Below are 26148 nucleotides of genomic sequence, written 5' to 3'. Positions count from 1 at the left end.
CCGTATGCAGGAAAGGTATCAAGAATGAGTTAAATCCTATGACGCTAGTATTCAGTTGGGTTAAATGATATGCTCAATATTAATAATATGAATATTAATATTGAGCTAGTACAATAACTGTCTCATTGTAATCAGTAAAATCGCAGCCATGAGCTAATTTGCACAACCTACCAGACTGCATCTTTGTAATCTATGTAGGGTCAAATGACTACCCCCTTAGACACGCACAACTAAACTATAGCTTCGAATTTATCGAATTTATAGCTTAATCCACTAAAATCTTAATTCAGAATAGAATTCATTCATTGTTGAATTAATTCTTAATAAAATATAAACCAAATTTGTTTTTAATCATATACAAAAAGAAAACTGAAAAACATTGCCTAAAATCTATTTTTAATAGATTTGAATGGACAAAAACCGAATCATTGAATAATTTCATAAAGCTAAATGGATTTGAATTAAAGAAAACTTCAATGTTTCAGTAAGTTATCAATTCTATAAAGAAAATAATTATCAAAAGAATTAATTCGTAATGACTGATTTAATGAATTTAATTAAAAATAAATTCCATTTGTAATAGATTTAAAAAATTAATTCTCAAAGGAATGAATTCCATATGTTTGAAGTACTAAGGAATTAAGCTTATGAATTATTTAATGAATAGTTAAGAGATCAAATATAATTTGATTACATACTTCGGGGCCAATCATCACAACTGCCGGGTAGTTAAAGGATATTAAACTTTTACTTTTCAATATTATTGATTATTTTCAAGCAATTTGAGGGTATGTAAGTAAAGTTCAAAGAACTTTTGGGCAAAACAAATACAAACTAGGATAAAAACTAAATTTCAAACAGAAATTATTCAGCATGAAAGTTTTTTTGCTTTAACAGTTGGCTATAGTATCGTTAACAAGAAGTCAAGTCATTAGTGTCAAATTCTCTAATTATTCTCTCTTTCTCTCTATTTGTATGTGAATACGAATTTTGATAAATGATTGTTGTATAAGACAATTTTCTAAGCATATGAATTATATTTGTTGTACGATGTCTAGCCATAATAGTATGAAAAGTGTCCTGTTACAGGATTTCTTTGTTATAAATTTTATATTGATTTCTATGTTCCTAACATTGACAAATGTTTCGATATCGTATATATTTACGATAGAAATATACCAGTAGAAATGTTGTCATTGTGGGGGTATAATGAAATATTTCGATTTAAAAATATTTACTCTTATGTAAGAATGTGCCTACTTTAATAAATATGTCCTTGTTTAATAATTTTCAGTACTTTTATAAATATATTTACATAAATTTTCTATTTTCAATAACTGTCGTATGTATTATTTTTTTATTTTCATTTGAGTATGAACATAAATTATAAGAACTTTAGTACTTTCGTTATTTCTATTAATCTTGTGGCTCTAGCAACAGGGTGAAATAAAAGTATGGAAACGGGGAAATGGTCTAGCAATATATCTGTTCCAAGAAATAATCTATAAGAAGAACCCACGAAAAAACACCTCTTTCTGTGCGGGTTGAATTGGGCTGGAGTAAAACTGAATGATTACATCAAAAACTGATGTTTCTTTTAGTTTACACCTTACTGTCGAATAATTAACTAGAATTATAAAAATTACCTGCTCATTATGGCTTATAAGTTGTAGCAAAGAAATAACAATATTAATTGGAAATGTTAAACACAAAAAAATATGTTAACCTTCCAATTACATAAAATACTATGGATGTCAAAAGTGAGTAAACACCAGTGAATTAAATTATTTTTTTAATATAATGAAAAACATTAGAGTCCGACCTAAACTTTTTGTTTCAGAACCGAATCTAATATTCGGTCTAATGAGCAACAAACTGAAATTCCAAAAATGAGCTAAATCATGCGTTAGTAGAAAGTAGTATTTTAAAAATGTTCCGTCGAATATTAGGTTCGCTTTGTTTTCTAATTTCTGTAGTACTCTACTGATAAAATTGAAACTATACAACAAACAATTCCACTTATCTCAGAGTGAAATTTGGGATAATTGTTCAAAACTTACTAGTGTTTTGACTAGCTAAAAAGGGACTTAACACGGGTCATTATGTGTTAAATTGGTAGAAAATTTAATAATAATTACTTTTAATATAATTTTCTATAATAAACTAAGATAAAAGAAATGATATGGAAAAAGTTGAATAAAATATTATCAAAATAAGTGATAATTACAGCATTTTTATGACAAATTGTCTCTCCGAAACATTATTTATCGATTCTGTTTTGAACTTTCAAAATTATTAGACCATCGTTGGCTTTAAAATGCGGTGTTTATGTATCCCGAATCCTCAAACGATTTTTCACCATTTTGGCTTTGAGTTCATTCCCTAGCCCCTTGTTATACCCTCTCCCGGATTAGTTAATGAAGCGTTTATCTTTCCGAATCTGGAGGAATTGAAATGTATGGAGCCATTGATAATAGTAAAATACATGAAGCTGGCAAAACTATTCTGAAATGATCAAAGGATATATAAACTGTACCTATAAAGGCCGTTATTGATAAGGCAACTAACAATCTGTGAAGAGTCACTTTGGTTCAACTTGGTCACTTTGGTTCCTCAATAAACTATGTATCAGCCTTGAAAACATATTTCTAGGTCACATGTACCTCCATTGAAATTTGTATATAAGTTTATTTGTAATGATTTTGAATTGTTTTAATTAACAAATCAAACGATTTTAAAAGTTAGAAGGAGTATTAAATCTGCAAATTTATTTTGATCAATAAAAATGTGTTGAGTTATTGGAATAATAAATTATTAAGAAAAATATGTGTTTCACTTTTTATGATCACACTCCTTACACAGGTTTTAATTTCCAAGTTCAGCAAGCAACAGCATGTTAAAGTGTCTGGTTATTTTCATATAAAATGTTAGAAAAAAATACCGGTTCATATCTTCAAGAAACCAGCCACGTGACTAGTTCCGGGTAGCTACCCATTCCTCAAGACACTATGATGATTTTACTTTCTTGTAGGAAAAATTTTTTTAAGTTTTAATTTTTTTTTTGTAAACCACTTGTATTTTAATTTATATTTTGAAAATTAAAGTTTTATTTCTTTAAATTTAAAAGAATGACAACAATTGCCAACCTTTTTCTTTATTTCTTCATATAATCCTTTCACAAGAAAAAGGAATTGTTATAAATAAATTAGATTAGGTTAATGTTCATGAGTTAGTGATTATAAAGGAGGTTAACAATAAAAAGAACAAATAATAAATTTCTGTTTTATGATTCTTATATTCTTATTGATTTTCAGTTAAACTCATTTCAACCATTTACCGAAAGTCAAAAGAAATTTAGTTTTAAATTGTAATGACATTAAATGTAAAATTAAAATTCTGGAAATTTAATTTCTTGGCTTTAAAAATGTTTAAAAATTTATATCGTTGGTTAGCGTGCAAACGTGCTAAGTTCAATTTTTATGAAAATTTAGATTTTAATACAAAAAATTATAATAAACATTAGGAAACGTTAGAAACAAGATCGGTCAAGAACTCTGAGAGTTAGAGGGGGTCAAAATTTGACATTTTGGACAAACACGTGATTTTTCTCATCCATGAAACTTATTACCTATTGTTCTTAGCAAAATGTGTCCCAAATAGTTTAGATAGCTATTTCTTCAATCTTTCGAAAAAAAAAAATAAAAAATTTTTAATATTTTTTCCGAAATCAAAAACTTTTTTGATTTTTTTGATTCCAGAGTTGTTTTAATTATTAATTTATTATTTTAATTTGAATAAAAAAATGTAAATCATAAATTGTTAAAGAAATATTCGACTACTGATATCAAAAACTTAGCTCCTTTTGAGAGCAACTTTATTGACAATATCATGTCAATACGATCAAAATAAAGAGAAAACTTTATAAGAAAATATGGTAAATCCACTTAAAAGTACAACATAAGTAATAGAAAACGTGTTAAACCCAAAAACGGACATTTCAACTGTGATTATTTATCATTATAAATCACACAAAATAAGTTATAATTTAACAGATTTCAAAATGATTTTAGAAAATCCATTATTGAAAATGGCCTTAGCACATTTGCACACTAAGCTAATGTTATGTTTTATTTACCTCACATTTGGTCTCCTAAATTAAGATGACTAAACCCGTACATATTTATTAAATCTTTTATAAAAATGTTTATAAAAAGTGCTGCATACTTTTTGTAGTGACATTTAATACAAAATGTTAAGTATATTTCAAGGCTAAAGCTCAAATTTACTGCTGCCTATAAAATTTTCGGTAGAATTTTTATATTTTTTTTGTGACAAAAATTTATTAAAAGCTGCACGTGTATGAACAATATACATACATACATATTTCCCAGCAAGTAGTCATCTCAAGTACACAGCAGTTCTAGGAGACAGTACCGAACTAGTGATTTTACCCATCATTTAGGGTGGGAGCTAGTTACTTCAATAGCCACGTGACTATTCGTTTTAACACGGGCATGTCCTAGGCAGGAGGTCAATTGTCTCTTTTTGATTACAATGGGACTGTCTAATAGCTGGTCCAAAGTAGGCAACGCATTGGATTCACATACTGGTCACATAGCGTCAGATTACAATGTGACTATCGGATAGCTGATCGAAAGTAGTCAAAGCTTCTGGTGGGTAAAATAAAGTGCAGTACAAAAAAAGTTTGAAGTGACTTCACCAAACGTTACTAAGAGACACTAAAGTGACTATTGACTTCATGCTATGTTACATGGGATATCAGTATACTTAAGCAAAAATAAAAATAAACTGTATGAGAATTATATTAACATAATTTGTAAAAAACCAGTTTGTTCGAATTACTCACAAAAACTTTAAAGTGACTACACTCTAGATTACTTAGAGACACTTATGTGACAATTGTCTACACGATAGATTACTTGGGATGCATAAAAAAACCAATTGTCTTCTCTCTGCACTACAAAGTGCACACACGTGTCAAATGACCAAAATATATAAAATGGAGTCAGCCAAGTGATAAGAAATTTGTGACAATTACTGTCTTTAAGGGATACATTGACTACTTGCTTAACTGCTGGGTAGTGTATCTCTTATGTATATACAGTAATTGTCACTAATGTCTAATAACTTGGCTGACTCCAATTTATATATTTTGGTATGTGTTGTTTATAGTGCATTACACCCAATGTAATCTAGCGTGAAGACAATTGTTATCCTAACTTATATTTAAAATCACTAGTTCGGGACAGTCACCAAGAACTGCTCGGATCTTATTAAATATATCTCCTTAAAAACGTTGCTGGGTAGGATTTGAAATACATACGCATGTAAGCATTTATTTACAAGTTAATATGTTTATATAAAAACGAGAACATAAATATTTAATGCTTCTTATGAGGTAGATGAATAAAAATTTATTTTTTAACGTAATTTTTTTCAGAGAAAAAAATTGCATCGTTAATCAAATTGTTGTCATCTTTAGCAAAATGTCGATGATAAACATGAGCATAGAAACAAAAGAGAAGAAATTTAAAAATATGTTTAGAAATTTATAATTTTGAGTATGAAAACTTCAAATCTACAGTACACAATCTTGCATTTAAGCTGACGCTATGTTTAATAGCGATAGAAGTAAAATATTTTAATTTAATTTTTATATACACACGTTCATCATTTTCCTGGGCACTTTGTGACAGGCTGGTATAATCTAAAAATGGACGCTTTAATATAGAATATAAAATATATAAAGCTTATAGCAAAATCAAGCACCTGTATTTCTTAAATACATTAAACTTATAAATGGAAAATAATAATAAAAATAATGTCATTCAATGACTCTTATTATTGTTGCTGCTATTGTTGTTTTTATTAGGCCTTTTAAATCTTAAATACCTCGAAAAAATAATACTATTTTTTATGTACAGACATGAAAAGTATGTGATTGTTTTTTCAGTAATAAATACCCGTAAATTATGCTTTGTTTTCTGTTATAAAGAAAATATTACAAAAAAGGCAATTAAAAGTATCTGAAATATCTGTAATAAACCATTACAAAATTAATGATTTTTTTGGGTTTTACCCCCAAAAAAGAAATTATACGTTTTAATTTCCTTAGTTGTTCCCTAAAAATAAAACACATTTTCAGTTGGTTAGTTAATTATTGATTTTTTTTTGGTAGTATATATTTAAGGGATTATTTTTTTTACTAAAATTAAATGTCCAAGTTTTTCGACAATATTTTATGTTGTATTTAAAAATATGTATTTTATTGTTATTAATAATTTGTTTTTATTATTAAGATTTAGTTTAAAGTTAATATTGCATATTTGATAGTTTCATTTACTTAAAATATTTAAGATTATATTTAGTTAATGGTTTATTTTAAATTTAATAAATGCTTGTTGTTGTTTTTTGTTATTGAGTATAATTTACTATAATTATTAAAATATTTTTGGTTCATATTTCCTTTAATATATTTTTATTTTATAAAATTGTTTAAGGGAGGGTTAGGAGTTTTTTAAATTAATAAAAAAAATTAAAAACAAAAAAGTGCCTAAAAATAGGCAGTACAAAACATAAGTAAATTAATACCAAAAGTATGCAATATTAAAAAACAATAAAAAATAATATTCAATTAAACACAATAATCAATTACTTTTCTAATTAAACAATTACCCGTTCGCTAAAACACGAAATTGTTGAAAACCGAGAAAAATATTTCTTAAAAATTATCTATTCTTTAATTAGAGGAATTAAAGAATGGATTTACTTTCCTTATTGAATCAATTTATACCTTTAATGCAGTAATTTGGAGTTTAATCTGAGTTTAAACTTGAACTGCCTCTTAACTATAGTCGGTAAATGCTTTTATTTGAATAGTAATTATTTATTATTGAAATAATTCATAATGAAATTCATACATAATAGAATTCATGCAATCTTAGAAGAATTACATTTTTAATATTTGAAATCTAATCCAAATTAATTGAAATTATTTTATTCATTCGCTTTGCAAAATTTTTGAAAATTGTTTGTTTAAGCTAATTTGTAATAGATTTGAATTAAAGACAATTTTAATGATTCGATATTAAAATTCGATTCAATAAAGAACTTATTCTATAAAGCTTGAATTCTTGAATGAATTCAACTCTTGAAATACTAAGGAATTACGCTTATGAATTAGTTGATAATAAATTTGGAATATTTCAAATTCAACTGAATTTTGAGAATTGAATTAAGAATAAATTCTTTCGAATAATTGTCCACAAGAGATGATGCTTGAAACATTGGGAGCCAGGTAATTTTATCGCGTAAGGGGAAATTTACTCTTAGATGCGGAAATTGATCGATATGTTTCCATGCTGCAAACGTATGATTCTGAATAGATTAGACATCAAGGGCAATACGGCCTGAATATAATGTTCGTCAAAGGTTTGCTATGACGTATTACTCCGCCAAATCTAATAGTCGTAATCGCTGGCCACTGCTTGTTCGGATTATATGTCATGATATTGAATCTCCCAATTCACGAATTCCGTAGAAACTATGACACAGCTGAAGAGGAGATGGTAGAACATCTCAACTGCCAATATCTGGTCCTATCGCATCTGAGATTCAGAGATTACTACTAACCTTAACCCTGTCTTTCCAGCTATCACTACAAAATCGATTATGACGGACGTAAGTGTGTCACTAATTAAAGGATACCCTGTTTAACATAATCTAATTCCAAATTTGGCTAGGCAAGTGCTGAGTCGATGTGATGTCTGGCTTCGAATCTTTAACGTAGAAATGTATCGAGGCCAAGTAACAATATATGTTTAGATGCCTTATTTCAACCATTCCACATTTATTTTCAATCATTAGAATCTTATTGGACTGTATCAACGATTTGATAACAAATTTCCTGGTCAAATGTAGCTCCACGGATGTTATTATAAAATGGATTTGAACAGTTTGAACATTTTTGGGCACTTTTTTCTCTCCCTTGAACTAACAAACCAATAGATTATTAAACTTCGAAGAAGCATTAAATCTGACATATTTGGAGTAGACAAAATGGGACAGAAAATATTATTAAGAAGAATGGATGCGATCTTTATTATTTTCAAAATCCACAACAAATATGTATGTTAAACTAATTCAAGTAGGAAATTTTCAATGACAAATTCATCTAAAAAGGACATTACTACGCAACTTTTCCTATTTTAAACCCAAGTTTTTATTAATGAAAATCACCTGACTTCTTGACGACAAGCCATTCTAGATAAAAATTACTCTCAGCTAATGCCTATCAACTGTATGAGTTATAAAGGGGGTGGAAGATTTTCAACATGATGGAATAGTTACTAGCAAATTAATGACAAAACATTTGTCAGTTTTGGACAATTTTCTTATTCCTGATACCCACCATCATTTGCTATCCCATTTTTTACTCCCCCTCATACATTATGTCCTACTGTTCTAGTCAAGATAATAAAATAATGTTGGGACATTCATTCTAATACACAAAAATATAACTGTTTTATTTCTAAGTTTGATTGTTTTCTATGTTTGCAGATTCCAGCTTGTTTCCAATGGTGGAGAGCAGGAAGAAGAGTGATAAAACTTCGTGGGGGTTAAATTACTTGAATATCAGCATGTAAACCATAAAACAAACCATTAGACAAACACCTTTTAGACTTGTAACTTTTTTTCTATCATTTATCTAAATTTTTGTATAAAGCTGTCAAAAAATGTGACAGTTAGTATTCAAAAATAAAAAAAAGTTGAAACATTTTACTAGAAAAAGTACTAAATATACAGAAATGAAATAAAATAAATAAAAAAAAAATTTATTTTCATAAAAAAGTTTTTTTTTCGGGGGGTGGGAGTTTATAATTGTTTGTATTTTATTGTAAATTGGAGGATATGCTGTTTTATATATAATTAGATTTATATATTATATTTTAATTAAAATTTTAATAAATATTTGCCTATTGGTATATCTGAGGTTTATGTTTTATATTTTATTTATATGTATTTTAGTTTATTTAAAATTTTGTATTCGACTTTGAAACTTCTTTTTTTTTGTAATGAGGTTTTATAGGTTATACATTTTATATACTTTTTTATGTATATTTTTGATTTTGTTAAATTTATAAAATTTCTATTTACATGTTTTTTTTGTTCAAACTGGCACTGAAACTTAATTTACTTATAAGAATTTGGAATCGATAGCAGAATTGTGTTTTATTTGAAGCGCTTTTGTAAGAGGGAAACATTTTTACTTACTACACGCAGAGAAAAAATATAGTTGTCCATGGCTACTGTAACCATTTCAATATTGTTACAAGTTTTTTAACAATATTATAGTCACAGTAACTATTTACATGGTTGTGGTAACCATACTATGGTTAATTTGCAATTCACATGATTGTATCAACCATATATATGGTTACAGTACACAAGTATATGTTTGTGACAACCATTCATATGATGAAGGACTTACCATATTATGTTACTCTCGGCTTATGGATATCATAATCTGAGAACATATTATGATAAAATTATTCATCATATAAATGGTTGTCACAAACATATACTTCTTTACTGTAACCATATTTATGGTTGACACAATCATGTGAATCGTAAATTAACCATATTATGGTTACCAGAATCATGCAAGTTGTTACTGTGACCATAATATTGTTAAAAAACTTGTAACACTATTTAAATGGTTACAGAATTTGCGCCATTGTTGCAGTAAAATGTTGCCAACATCAATGTTGAGCTTAATAAGAATTAAGAAATTTATTTCCAAAATCGAATTATTTAGCTTTATTCAAAGCTATAATTCATAATAGAATGCATTCAATATTTTTTATTGAAATCAAATCCAAATTCATTGAAAATATATTGTTCATTCAATTTATTTAAAAAATCAACGAATGAAAAATTTCTGAAGCTAATTTGTAAAAGATTTGAATTGAAGAAAATTTTAATAATTCAATATATTTTATTAAGCAAATAAGTAATGGATTTAATTTAAAGAAAAATTTAATGATTCCATAAGGAACTAGTACTATAAATATTAAATTCTTGAATGAATTCAATACGTCTGAAGTACTAATGAATTTAGCCTATGAATTAATTCAAAATGAATGGAATGTTGAATATTAAACAACAATTTGACAGCTGACAGTTTAGGATTAGTGAAATAAATTACACGCAAGAACAAAGCGTTTTCATAGTTGGACAATATTTTCCAAATAATGAAAGTTAGAGAGCCACAGTTTCAAAGTCATCCGATGAAGTACATTTCCACCTTTAGAGCTTTGTTAATCATCAAAGTTGTCTTATTTTGGGGTTCATAGAAACCACATGGGCTTGATGATAAACATATGGCAATGTTTAATGGGAATTTAGAGCTGGAGGCATCATTGGACCATACTTTTGGTCATCGCATATGTATCATCAGTCATATAGGATGCTATGATTTTTTAAAAAAAAAAACATGTAAGAGAGCTATATTCGGCTGTGCCAAATCTTATATACCCTTCACCAAATTATACTTCAAAATACAAATTTTAAATATTTTTAGGTAAACCAAATTTATTTTTGTTCCCAAAGTTGTTTTTTTTAATTTTTTAAATTTTTTTTTTAAATTTTAAAAAAAATTTTTTAATTTTTTTTTTGGTGAAAAAAAATTCGGGTTAAAAAATATTTTTTTCTGATTTTGACCCATTGTCAATATCAATCCGCCCCTCTTTTCTTTATTAAAGGAAATGCAGAATTCTTGGATGTCAAGAAGTTTCACTGTTGTTGAAAGTTCTTAAATAAGAAACAAATTGCTGAATTAACAGACTCGGTTTTAACCGCAGCTTGAGAACAGTTACATTTGATAATGTTGCCTTCTTAAGGGCAATTTAAGGCAACATTATGACCAGCAACAAAAACTGCTCTTAGTTTCAGTACCAATTTTTTTTCTTAAAACTAATAAATAAAATTCAAACTAAGACACAACATGTATATTTTATAATTTTTTCTAACATCAAGAGGTAGTATCAAAAACAAAATATTTAGCTATGTATATAAAAAAAAATATTTAATAATTTTATATTTGTTTGTAATAATGTTGCTTTGTATATATGAGTTATGAGATGAGGTTTATCTGAGGTATTTGACTTACATTTAATGATTAATAATTTTCTATATAAAAAATTGCATTATTATAATTATTGTATTAATACTAAATGTTACATTTATAAAGCCACAAAGAAAATTTAAAAAAAAAGAAAGAAATTAAAATTTCGAATATGTACAAAATATTTACATTGACTTTTTTTATTTTATAAACTTTAAATGCCAGTCTTTTTATTTTTTTTACAAATAAATTAAAGTTTTTTTTACTTTAATTCTATAAGTATTTGCTAATTTTGCTTAAAATTACAGCTAAAGGTATGCTGTACCATTTCAGGCCTATATGTATGCTTTAGAATATGTATTATGATTTAAATTTATTTATTATACTATTGCTTGTTTAATTTTAAATTTATACTAATAATGAAATTTTATATTAAAGCTCCTTTATTTAATAAATTTTCTGTATAGATTTTCTTTATTTTTTTCTCAAAGGAACTTTAAGCTTTATTACTATATATTTTTAGCCTAATTATATGCTAGTTATTTAACTAATATTTTATTCTTTCCTTAGCCTTTCCAGTTGCCTAACAAAATGTATATATTCCTTAATATTTGTGCTATTTTCTTTTTGCCTAGAGGTAGTTAGTGTTACTTCCTTTAAAAAAATTTTCTATTTTGTTTGAATTGTTTGTAATATTATTTCTTTAAGAGGTAGTATGTTTAATTATACATATATTTAAAAAAAATCAATTTAAAGAAAGAAACACAAAATCTTTAAACAAAAAACGGTTAAAATAATTTATTGTCTTTAATTAAGTTCGAGAGCAATTTTAAAACAAAATGGCTTAGCTATGAAGCAGTACGTAGCACGTGTATTTCCTAGTTAATAAAACAAACAAAAAATCAAATTGCAAACAAATTGCTGTATAAATTGTGGAATCCAGTATTAGCACAGAGTAAAAACAAGGAAGGCAATGAAATATGTAACAGGAAGTAATTTGCAAACAAAATTTAAAGCATAATTTAAGGGATGTATAGTAAATACACATTTAAAGTCTACTTTAAGGTGCTTAAAATGTTATACATACTTCTCTAAAACGTTGAAATAACTTAAAGAAATTTGCTAATAAATTAAACTGAATTTATATGCATCTTGAAATTAAAACCGAAGTTTTACCTTTAGAGCCTATAAAAAAAGGAAAATTTATTATATGGCCTATTTAGAAATCATTAAAAGTCATATTTCAGCAAACGTGTGGTAATAACAAACAAAATTAAAGCAAGTCTCTTAGATTATTTTTAACGTTCCAAAAAAAAATGATAAATTAATATTAAAGCATACTTTAAGATGCTCAGGTATAAACATAAAATATTGATTTATTTTCTTTTGGCAAAAATGTTTGCTGAATTTTTAAAAAAGCTTTTATGCTAAAACAAAATGATGGGAAATTAATTGAAGCAGACAAAGAAAAAAATTAGTTGGAAAATTTATTGAAGCATACTTTAAGGTTTAAATAAAGAATATAGCAAAATATTTGTATAAAATTCGGAGTTAAATAAAACTCATATTTCCAACAAAATTTAATATAATTTGTTTTCAATCATAATTACACTGTCCAACAAATTGAGACTTTTTGTTTGGAACAGAATAGCGACGTAAAAAATACGACCATTTTTACATGTTTCAAATTTGGTGTGTTTAAATATTTAAAAAAAAATTTCGAACCTTCGTAATCCCGACATATCTAAAAAAAACAAAAAGAGATCGAGCAGAATTAAAAAAATAAATAAATATACCTAAATATCTCTTGAACTAAAAGAGATAACGTACATTTGTAGATCTCTATTATACTATTTATATTTCAAATTTCAGCTCATTTGGATCATACATGGATTTTTGGCGATTTTTTTAAAAAATGTGAGGCCCGAGGTGGCGTTTAATTTTTACTAATTAAGCGTAATGAGTTTTATTTACAGCTTTAGTTTCTTTGGTGACCCCTAAATGTCCTTTTTGAAAGGACTTTTATTATATTATATATTATTGATTTTCTCGAAAAAAAGGGTCAAATTGACCGCTAAAGAGAGGAGTTAGAGGGTTAAGATCTTCCACAAAAATGATCCCCATAAAATTCCACAATATAAATCTAACAATAAGAAATCTCTCAGATATTAACTTACAAATTTTTTCCAATCGATCAAAATATTAAAATCAGCTGGAATATAAGTTTGATTTTCTGGAAAAAAAGGGTCAAATTGACTCCTAAAGAGAGGAGTTAGAGGGTTAAGATCTTCCACAAAAATGATCCCCATAAAATTCCACAATATAAATCTAACAATAAGAAATCTCTCAGACATTAACTTACAAATTTTTTTCCCTTCGATCAAAAAACTAAAACCAGCTGGAATATAAGTTTATTCTACAAAAATTATCTACATGCTCTTTCAGAATTATGGGGTAGCTATTCTGTTACAAAAATGCTGTTGCACAGTGTTATTTTATAATGATTTGGATGTTCGAATATTGAAAATTTAATTAAATCCATTATGAATTAATTCAACATTGAATGAATTCCACATAAATAAAAGTCCAAGAATGAATTGACCCAGGTTATAAACACTAAAGTCTAGTTTACATTGACCTACAAGTAATATGATCGATCTCCTGAAACACATCGAAATATAAATTTATTTATATGTGAAAAATTCACTCAAACAAAAATTATTATTTGTAAACAAACATCCATATTTGTTTTGAAAACATTGATTTATTTATTAAAAGTAAATAATGTAATTACTAGACATTCTAAACAAATATATTATTTATTTATTTAAAACCCACCAACCTTATTTGAAAACTAAAGCACATTTTTAGGCTCTAACACATTATGTAAACAAACAATACTAACAAAACTATTTACTAAAGTAAATATGTAAAAAAAAGGGAAACATATTTTCAAACAAACTTTCATATTCATATATGAACATGTCCTAAATACTCATAGACACTAAAATCCTACACACAAACATTTATGGTTTCAAACAAATTTAGCAGCCTAAAAGCAGGCATTTATAAATATTGTTCCTATTTTATGGCTCCATTAAAAGTTTGTTAACCCTTAAAAACTAAAGTTAGTTTTATATAGAATATATTTTACTATGAAATATAACACGCAAAATCAAATCAAAATAACGTTAGAGCTGTGTTTAACTTTATTTATTATTTGTATACAAAAATTTAAGGTTTTGTTTGTATTTAAATTGAAATTTTTCTTATGCAATTGTTGAAGGAAATAATTTTTATTTTCAAAAACACATAACAAATTGTAATCAAAATCATTTGTATAAAAATATATATTACTTTTTTTTGTTTAGGTGTAAAATGTTATTTTCACAACATTTCACATTCAATAAAAAAGCTAAAAAGTATAAAAACTTTTTAACATCTACAACAAAAAAATGTGCTAAAAATTTTGTATAAGAAAAAAGAACAATAAGAGAAAGTATATTTAAAATAAAATAAAAATAATAGGAAAAATATGTGGTAGAAAATGAAAAGAAGAGACCCTGAAAGAAGGCAATAAAAAAAGCCCATAATATTATATCTACACACAAAAATACAATGCAGTGAATGACAAAAAGTTAGCAGCAATAAAAAAGTTACAAGATTTTTCAAATAAATAAAGAAATTGAATGAAAAGTTTAAAGGTAAGAAAAATTACTTAAAATTTAGATTTAACAATTAAGTTATTAGTTTGCTTACTTCCAGGATTCTTATATAATTATAGGTAAAGCATACTTTAATTGATGTGAAATAAAGGATTTTTTAACAATAAACCATATAAACATTTTTCATAATTCATGAATCTTTTGCGTCCATTTAAAATTCTGTTGCCCGCACCCGCATTTCTCTTCAAATGTCAGCAGAACAATCAATAGACTGTTTGTCAATTATACTTAATTATTGTTGCATGAAAATGCTGAATTTATTCTGCTAATACTTAAAAGTATAATTCTGATTTTGTCCTAATGACATTTGATGAAAAATTTAAGTTATTTAGGGGCTATCAGCTGATTATAATATGACCTATGCTTAAAAAGCAGCCCCCCTTTAGGTATGCTTTAAACTTGTTATTGCTATATATATTTAAACATTTTTTTTTATCTCATCTGTACTACTAAAACTGTCATACACATTTTCTGACAAGAAAAGACAAGACAACAACAAACTGTTTGAAATCGTAAAGGGAAAGGAAATGAACAGAAAAAGCGTGTTACACATAAAAATTCAAAAGCATATACACCCACTAAATAGAAAAAGACACTCTATTTTCTACTATATACTAAAAGAAAATGTACCAATATACATATAAAAAAACTCTTACAAAATGCACGCTCTGACAAGGGCCGAAGAGTAGATGAAATATTTAGAAAAATAAATGAAAAAAACTGTAACAGTCTTCTTTAAATTAAAATAAAAATAGGAAAAATCATTAAGATGAGCTCATGTTATTTTTTTTATACATAGATAACTATTTCAAAATTAACTCCTTAAAATAGGCAATACAATTATTCACCTAAAATTAGGCAATAGAAAATAATGCTTAACAGGTGTATGAGCAAAAACAAATATATATTTTAAACAATTTAAACAACAGATGAAAATAAGTATATTTAAAGCTAAAAAAATTACAAAAATTTTTCAAATTAAAGTTTTCCTGGAAATTTGCTACCAACACGTGTTTGTTTCAAAACAAAAAAAAATAAAAATCTCTACAATAATAAATGAAGTGCAAAATAATAAATACTAGATTTTATTTAAAGCTAAATTAAAAAAAATTAGAAAACATTTATATGTATATTTTCCCTTTTTTTAAAATTCATGTGGTTTTTCCAGCAAACATTTTTGTTTTTCATTTAAATTTTTCTTTTTGATTTCTGAGTGTGTATGTTTCAAGATGATTTAGTAGTATTTTAACGATGTTATTTAATATGCGGCGCATGTTAGGGGTTTTGTGTGTTTTTTTATGGTTTTTGTGGGCTCATACTCTTTGGTTTTCACTTACAAATATGTATCAAATTGTAAAAAGGTTAAAAACCATATACACCCCCAATCACACACAAACATTACTACGTTGAAAGTGTATAGAAAATTTTATTAAAATAATTGCTATTGTATAGTACAATGAGTAAATTCAATATAGTTTTATAGTTTAAAATACACAAATGCTTCTAAATCCCTTAAAATAGGCTTCAAGTGTTTTTTTTTTTTAAAAAAACATAACCTCAAAATTGTGTTAGGCACTAAAGAAAGTGGTTTTTATATTTGCAATTTTATTATGGCTTGATCTGAATTTGCATTAATAAAATAAAGTTATGGATTTATTGTCATAGAGTAAATCACTAAATAAATAGTTTTATTTTGAGGTGGGAGGTGGGATTTATTTTATAGAATCGTAAATTGAGAGTTTCAATACATAGTTTTATAAGGGATTTTGGAAAAATTATATGCATTGTAATAAATGAGAATTTGATGACAAATGAACGAAGTTGTTGTTTTTGTAACCGATTAGATTTTATCTAAAGTGCCGCCAACTGTAGATAATGCAGAGTTGATTATCTTTGGCGGACGGCTGTTGTTTTTGTGTAAAGATTCATAAGTCGTGAGAATGACAAGGTTTTTTTTAAACTTCAGTTAATTAACAAATACTTTTATTATGATCCAAAGCGATCATAATATGACCTAAAGTAATCATCATTATTTTGTTGTATGAAAAAAATTATGTTTTGGTAAACCATACTCAAATTAATAATTGCGATGAACATAAAAATGTTTACAGTAACTAAAATATTGTTAAAATTAAATTAAAATAACAATTATTTGTGTATGACATCAATATATTGTTACAATGAACATAATATAGTTGTCGTAAACATGTTTTCTCTGCGTGTAATAATGAAACCAAAATGTTACAAGTTCAATTACATTAGTTCGGCGTCTATCACACAGAGTCAATTTTATCAATTTCCATTTCTAATGAGATCACCATGTTTAAGTGACAGAATCTTTTCATGGTTCCCCAAAGAACTAGGTACATCTAATCATCCCTGTCTCTACTTTTCCAGTTGCCTTTTACAAGCAATTTTCGTATAAGTATTTGGTTAAAATAAGTCGATTAAGTCGAAAAGTTTTTAAGTGATTGGTTATTCGAATTTTCGAAATCAAATAGGTCTGCTGTAAATAAAGAGATTTTCCACTGTGACACCATATTTTGCCTTTTCAGTATCAATTTAAAGCATTTTTTCGGTATGAAATCATTGTGAAGTAGTTTCGTCTGCTTATTAAGCATTTTTGCGGAAACAACCATCACTCAATTAAATGCTAAGCTTGATAAATACTATGGGAACTTCTCTCCATCAATTTCTCATGGTACAAAAGTGGTTTACAGAATTTCGTTGTGGCCGCACAAGCACGGAAAATGCCGAACGTTCTGGTCGCCTCTACACCAGAAACAATTGAAAATAAACACGAGAAATTGTGAAAGCCTGTTCTCCGGATTTAGGCACGAGTGACTATTTCTTGTTTTCAAACCTGAAGATGTGTCTCGGCGGAAAGTGATTTGAGTTTGACTCCAACAATGAAATCATCACACAAAAAATACCTATTTTAATTACCTCGAAAAATCTTACTTTTTGGAAGGGATGACATAATTGGAGAAAGGTTGGACTTAGTGCTTAGAGCTCAAAGGAGATTATGTTGAAAAATAAAATAATTTTTTTTATCCAAAAACCTTGAACGCGATTTTTCACCGAAGGAATGGAAAAGTTGTTGATACGTCCAAACAATTTTCAGTATTTCATATAAAAATACAAAATTTACACATACATATAGACACAGTTATTTTTGCTGTTCGATATAAGCATGTTCGTTCATGTTTGGTTAATTTTATTTTCTTTCTTTTTTTAAAAAAAATTACGCCATATTGAAAATAAGAGTGTCATGCAAACTTAACTAAAAAAACTGAACCCATTTGAGTGTTTCAAAGACACAATGATGTGACAATTGCAATCATGTTTATTTTGTGGTTGGATTCCAAGGAAATCTAAAGTATTTTATATAGAAAATGTTTTGTATAACACTTTTGTATAACAGTTTTCTCTTTCTTGTCCGTTTGAAAACAATTTTAAACTAAACAAGTAAGAGAGCTATATTCGGTTGTACCGAATCTTATATACCCTTCACCAAATTATACATCAAAATACAAATTTTAAATATTTTTAGGTAAACAAAATTTATTTTTTTTCCAAAGTTGTTTTTTTTTAATTTTTTGGAAAAAAAAATTTTTGAACTGTTATTTAAATTTTTTTTTTAACATTTAAAATTTTTTTTTTAAATTTTTGGTTTTGAAAATTTTTTTTGGTGAAAAATAAATTCGGGTTAAAAAATATTTCGAAAAAAGCTTAATTGAAATCATTTGAATTTCAAAAAGATTTCGTTATAAATTTTGTAGTTACAGACTATATCGGCAAACCCCAAGAACTATGCCAGAGTTTTCCCAACAAAAGCCAAAAATAATAAAATTATTTCCCACAAAATTAATAGAATGACAGGCTATTTTCACAATATAACACAATAATATGCTGTAATAAATCAAGTTAAAAATAAATAGTTTAAACGAACCATTGCTATTTAACAAAAACACGTTCGAATTCTTTATAATTAATAAATAATAAGTATCAGACTAATTGATCTCGCACAAAGTTTAAATTGCTTAGCAATTAATCAATTTAAGTAAGAAAATCATCAGAATTTCAATAGGATTTCCTAAGAAATCAAATGAAAATAAATAAAATTTCAAGAAATACACGCACTTAATTAAACGCGAATTATTAATAGAAACCTAAAAAATATAAGAACGCATTTTATCCATTGAAAATAAGAAACTTATTTTAATAATTAAATTTAAATATAGAAAATAATAATAAATAAATAAATTAATAACAAATAAAACAATTTTGTTTATTTTAACAGTCAATTTTTTCATTTATTTGTTTTTTTTTTCAATTTTAATTTTGATAAATTTATAACAAGTATATTTTTTTTAACCAATTCTTATTAATTAAACTTAAAAGTGTGAGTTAAAGAAACATAAAATTTAATACAAATTTGGAAAATTGTATAAAAGAATATGACAACTTAATAAAAAAAATTAAGAAAATAAATAAATAATTATTGTTTTCAGTTAATTAAAGCTCTTTTTGTTGTTGTTATTATTATTAGGGTTTTAATTACACATTTCAATACTTTATAAAACAAACATCAAACCATTTTTATCGTCTCTCTTGTCTGTCTTTGTCTTTGTTTTTTTCTTATTCTGTCACTTAATTTTGAGGTATTTAAGGTTATATTTTCAAATATGTTTATATTCAATTTATTTATGTATATTTTTTTGGTTTTTCATATTGGCCTATATTTATTTAAGTTTTTTTGCTAAAATGTTTTTGAGTTGTATTTACTTTTACTTCTCCTTTTATTTTAATGTATGATTTTTTTAATATTTCTTAATTTTTCTTTACTTTCAATTTGTACCTTTAGCGCTCAATTTAAAATTTTGTGTAAAATTCTTATATTCATTTTGGTTTTTCCATTTTTTTAAAAGATTTCCAAACGTTTTTTTTTTGTTGGTTTATTTTCATGATTTTGTTGTAAAAAATTTATCTAAAATTTTGAACTTTATTTTATGTTTTTGTTTATTTTCTCTTTGGAGGTAGAGTAGTTAATGTTTTGTATGATTTTTTTTTTAAATATAAATAAAGATATTGAAAATAATGGATAACAAGTTGGAAAAACAAGTGTTCACTTACAATTCAAATTCAACAAAATTAGATATGATGATCAACAAGTATTCAGATTAAGCTATATTTAACTTAAAATGAAATAATTAATTTTGAATATAATTCGGTTTTGGTATAATTCGATTCGAGATAAAACAAATTCAAACAACTTTCTGTACGAATCGATTTCCGCAAATGCCCCTTTGTGTTCAAAATTGCTACAAAACATTTCCCCCGCTAAATAAAACATATCTACTTAATTGAAAGTAAACCTTATAAAATATCTGAAGACAGCTCCTAACTTTCTCATACATATTAGGTACACAAAATAAGCAATTTGTCAATAGTAATGAAAAACTTACTATCAACAACCTGCTGCAGACTTTATCAGCCTTACATTTTATCAAATATATGTGAAAATGGCGAAACAATTTGCGAAATTTTTAAACAAACTTAAGTTCATTTACTTGATCCTTAATAGTGACACTATTAATGGTTAGTTACAAATAATAAAAACCTAACTCTGCTGTCAAAAACCTAAGTCTCGAAACAACAAAATACGTATAATGGACTTTGATGTTGTGTCAGCCGTAAAATTTAGGAGAGAGTAAATATTTCTAATATATTTTACTCTCTAGCATACTAGCCTATGCCTATTTAACATTTAATTTATACAAAATTTATTTAATATTGGCAACCTGCTGATTTTGTCATGCAGACACTTGTTCAAATGCATGATAATATTTGAGACCTTTAGGTCTTTAGAGAGCAGAAACCATAGATGACAACTAGATAGGTAACTGAGTTTCAAAAACCTAAGTCTGTTGTCAAAAACCTAATTCATGAGAATGTATTGCCATGTATTTTGTTATTGTATCATACACATGTGTGAAAAGAGTGCAGTTTTTCATTGACATTTCTCTCTTCCTGCCTTCTATATATTTATTCTATGGTAGAAGCTTTCTAAAATGCTTTTTCGGATCTGACTGGAATACAGTTTCTTTTTACTAAACTAAGTAAAGCTACAACTCTAATATATGGTACCTGGTGCATCTAAAGTAAAAGATGCTCAGCATTTGGCGCTGATAAAATTTTTCACACTGTTTAGAAAATCGATGGACCTGTTTCACGATGTCGAAAGTAAGATGAGTAAAAAAAAATTGTATGAAAACTATTCCAACGAATTTTAAAAACTGAGTGTTTTTCTAACACATTTTTTCGACTAATTTCTTTCGACATCATGGAACTGGCAGTGAAATCGATCAATTTGAGTTGGGGGAGTTACTCGATTGGCAGTCAAATAGAATCGATAGGACCCTGAATTACTCAGGGAAAATTGCTATCGTGATATTCCCATGAACTTTTCAATCACAATAATTGATTTTGTTCGTAGCAGCTGTTTATTGTTTACAAAATTCCATTTAAAAATTTCACAACATGGGGAATTATTTCACGAAAGCCACCTTTTGGAAGGTAGGATAGAACATGGAGTTAAAGTTTTTAGAAAGTTTAAAAGTTAGTGACATATGCTTAATTGTATGTCTTTTTTTGAAGCACAAACTAAGACTTATTCGTAGCTGTTCAGTAAATCTAATGATTTAAAAAACGAGCGATTTTCAAACACTAGGGTTCCTAATTTCCTGGACTTATTTACTTTCCGGGAGAAAATTGAAAAATCTTTCCCATCCCGGGAATTCCCAATCATTTTTTAATACTTAATTAAAAAACAGTAATGTTTTTGTAGTTCGTTTCGAAAGAGGCATTTTTAAAATCAGATTGTATATAAACAAATTATTTAAATTACTGTTATTATTTTCTCTAAATTTGAATGTCCTTAAATGTTGTAATGTTAAGCACCTTAAAAAGAATATAACATTTCAATTTGATTCATTTTTAATGATAGAATTTTTCTGCTGTAGCTGAAAAATTATAGTTGAGTAACAAAAACTCGGTAATTTCGACCATAATGATTCTTTGCCAACTGACTATTTTTAGCTATAACCGAATAAATATATGGATATAATATAATCATTCGATTAGCAAAAAATTTGGTCATCATAACGAATCTGAAGAAGAAAAAGTATAAAGAAATTCCCGACAAAAATTTCTAAAAAAAAATATTCCCGCATAGAAATCCTCGAAAGTAAAACCAGTAAATCATGAATTCGTTTTAAAAACGAAAATGCTTTTATTCAGATTCGGTTTACAAAACTGAGTATCCTTGCCAACCTTTAAAACTTGTTTTTCCAACCTTGATACTTAAAATTTCTTCTTTGAAGAAAAAAATAAAAAATACATACAAAAATACATACAAATTAAAAGAAAAATAAAACCAAAATTAAGCTAAATTTTTTGTAATAATTTTTTTTTGTTTGTTTATTTGTTCGTCTTTATAACAAAGAAAAATGTGATGTTTGTTTTGTTTTCGATAATGAAATAGTTTTAACAAAAATAATGTTTATAAAAATAATAATAAAAAAATGATTAAATTAACAAAATTAAAAACTAAAAAAAACACTTATTGATTAAATACAGCTTTGCTCTATATATACAAAAAGCAACAACTATAAATAAAAAAAGAAAACTAAAAATTTAAAAAGAAAAAAATACAAAATAAAAACTGAATTGTTGCTTATAAAAAAATTTGGAAAAAATAAATAAAATAATGTTTGTTATTTACAAAAAAAAAAGTAAAATAACATTAAACTTAAAAAAATACAATTAACAACTTTAAAAAAAGGAAACTTAGAATTACTAAGTTAAAGCATGTTTAGTTTTTAATTTTCTTGTTGTTGTTTTTTTTATGTTATATAACAAATAGTCTCTATTTTCTGGGTTTTTTTTGTTTAACAAAAAAAAGTGTCATATAAATATGTATAACACTTGGTTTTGTTATGATTACTCTAATTTATAAACTAAACTACTTATAAACTAAAGAATATACTATGTACTACTATGTTTTGTTTTTTTTACTTTTAATTTTTAATTTATAAATTGTTTGACTAATAGTTTTGTTTTTGTTTTAGTTTTAGATTTAGATTTGTATTATTTTACTCGTTTAAATTGTATATTACTAAAATATAATTAAAGCTTAAATGTTAAATAAATTCTTCGAAAATAAAGAAAAAATAATTAGTTTTTATGTTGTTTTCTTTTACGATAATTAAAATGTTTAATTTAATTTATATAAAATCGATCCATTTACAAGGTGAGAACAGTTAAACTAAAGAAAAATTATGTTTGTCTTAAACATAATATTAGAACAAATGTGTTCGTCTTTATTTTAAAGTAGATTTTTTTTCTTTTTACAAATTTTTTTTTTTAAAAAAGTCTAATAATGACACTTAATTGTCACAGAGTTAGGTGTGTAGAGAGAGGCAGGCAATAAAATGCTAATGTTTTTAACTTTTAAATATGTATTACAGTAATACCTAAGCCTTCAAAGACTTTAACTCGGTTTTAAGTGTCCTTAAAGAGATTTTTAAAAATTTAGTTTAGGGAGTAGGGGGAGTTAGGGGTAGGGAGTAGTAGAGTAATGTTTTCACATTTTGTGCTAAAAATTATGAGTTCGTATAGACGTTTTAAGTTCTATTTTTGTTTAACATTATAATAACATAAAATTATTTGTTTTAAAAATAAAATGAAATAAGAGGCAGGTGTTGTAAATTATGCGTTTGTTTGTTTGTATGTTTTGTTCTTAGTGATTTTTAAGCGTTTTTATATTGTTGTAATAATTTGGTTTTTGTTGGTTGGTTTGTTTGTCGTTTAAAAAATCCTAATATAAAAATCATTATGCTTTGGCGAGTTTTGTTTTGGGTCTCATGGGCACAATACAATAGCCGGCACTTACATCGCAACCACTAATCAGCAGATTTTTCAAAACACTGTTTGATTGTTTTTGCTGCTTTTGCTGCTGCTGTTGTTGTTGTTGCTGGCTTAAAGCTTGATTTTCATTAGAAGACCATCTTGATTCCAAACCTCCCTTTGAATTCTTGGCATTCAAATTTCCTGGTTGCTGCTGCTGCGGTGTTGTTATCAATTGCTGTAATAATTGCGATGTGGTGGTTGAATTTTGCAAGTCCATAATATTGCTTTTCAAACGTTTCGATTCCAAGGCATTATTGGCAATTAGGTTGTTGGACAAATGCCTCTTATTGTTGCTGTTGTGTAGAGCAGTCACAGCTGGAGTTGTTGTAGGTGCTGCCTGTATGTAAGCGGTTTTAATGATGTTGTGCTGTTGCTGCTGCAACAAGGGCTGTTTGTTTTCAATAATCTTTATTGTAGCCGTACTTGTAATGGGTGTCAGTTTGACGGTATTCACTTTATTTAAAGATTTTGTATTGCTTTGTTGTTGTTGTTGTTGCTGCTGTTGATGATGGTGCTGGGACAGCTGCTGCTGCTGTTGTTGTTGCTGGATCAATACATTTTTGTTATTGCTTGTGGTTTGTATTGTTATCAATGGCACTGCATTTATAATAATGTTTTGTGTTTGTTGCTGCTGCTGTTGTTGTTGCAATTGCATGTGCAATTGTTGTTTACAGTCTTCTTGTCTTAAATTTGCCAACACTGTTGTTGCAGCAGCATTATTATTATTTGTTGTATTTGTATTCTCATTTGTATTGATTTGCAAAAATTCATTCCAACAATCCAAATTTGTTGCTAATAAATAATATGCGAAAATGTTGATTAAATAAATGTTGATTTGAAAAAGAAATAAGTAAAAGCAAGTTTTTTTAAAAGAAAATTCGAAATTTCGTTATTAACTAGAATTTTGTTTGGAATAGTTTTAATTAGATTCAAACAAAAAAAGAGTGGGTGACCATTTTTTTTTTTGGCAAACAATGGGTCATCTATTTGTGGGCCGATTGAAATAAATTTTCAAAACTATTTTTGGTGAAATATAGGTCAGAAAATCGATGTAGTCATGGTTTTTTGATTATATCTCAGCCATTTGTGGTTCGATTTTCTCGATTTTAATAGCAACATGATTATAATAGGGGCTTCGGAAATTTGATTTCAACAGACAGACGAATATGGCTATATCGTCTCCGCTATCTATAACGATCCAGAATAAAATGTGGAAATTACATTCGGAATGACATACTTATCCTTGATGTCGAAAGAAAAGTAAAGTAATTTGTAGGGAAATCATACGAAATATTTATTTAAACAGAGTTTTTTTCATACAAATTTTTGTCGGCCAATGTTTCTTTCTCCTATGAGAAATAGGCAGTCCATTCTAGAAAAGTTTTTTAGACTTTTATAGAGAAATATGCATAGAGCTGTCAAAAACCTAACTCAATTGTCAAAAACCTAATAGATTTGCATTTTATTTGCATTTATTTTGTTTAAAATATTCTTTGATCTCACTATAGTCTGATCAGCCAAAATTCTTTTATGTTCTGAAATTATATTCATATTTTTTTCATTTATTTGTTTTATTTCTTGACCCAGTTTAAGTTCATTCACCTTTTAAGAAAACGTCAACAAAATTTTATCATAAAAAACATAAAACAACCAACAATTTTTTAGGGTTCCTTTCATAGGCAATAATAAAGCGTATTTTAATTCCAGAAAATTTGCGAGAATTTTTGAATACTAAATTAAAACAAAAACCAGTAAAGCTTTTCGAACAAGTAGTCTGTATAGAATTTTGACTGATATTTACAATTAAAATATTTTTGGTTGTCCAATGTTGTTCCAACGTTTTTAAAAGGTTTATATTCAACATAAAATGCATGTTGGAGGCAACATCTTGCAAATTCAAATTTTGTCAATTCACTTTACTTTGCAATTTTCGAAACAGCTGAAATATGACAACATAAAATGCATGTTAGATGGCAACATCTTGCAAATGCAACATTTTGTGAGTGCACTTTACTTTGCAAATCTCGAAACAACTGAAATATGACAATACTTTAACATTAACTTGTTTTGCTCAGTTGTTAGACTTGCTACATTTGCAAGCCTTGTAAGGATATTATTTCATGAAGAGTAAATTGCTTTAATGTTCACCTATTTAGAACCTAAAAAAATAGTGTATGCCTTAAATTTAAAAATTTTTTTGATTTTTTTCTATTATTAATAGAACTTTTGTTATTATTTCCGAAAAAAAAATTCTTAAAAATAATATTGTCCCTGAACTTGGTCATACAAAATAACAAATAAATA

General features: G+C 26.5%; 1 protein-coding gene across 3 annotated transcripts in view; it reads right to left on the bottom strand.

Annotated features, from left to right (window-relative positions):
• Window positions 1-26148, bottom strand: part of sima (similar) — a 281132-nt gene that overhangs the window by 6714 nt on the left and 248270 nt on the right. For all 3 annotated transcript variants that reach the window (XM_065515340.1, XM_065515341.1, XM_065515339.1), the window contains one exon: window positions 23828-24636. In XM_065515340.1, coding sequence (XP_065371412.1) covers window positions 23828-24636 — 809 coding nt within the window. The remainder of the gene's footprint in view (window positions 1-23827; window positions 24637-26148) is intronic.

The sequence above is a fragment of the Calliphora vicina genome, chromosome 1 (assembly GCF_958450345.1).
Source record: "Calliphora vicina chromosome 1, idCalVici1.1, whole genome shotgun sequence".
In the NCBI taxonomy this organism is placed as follows: Eukaryota; Metazoa; Arthropoda; class Insecta; order Diptera; family Calliphoridae; genus Calliphora; species Calliphora vicina.
This window is presented reverse-complemented; position numbering and strand designations above follow the sequence as displayed.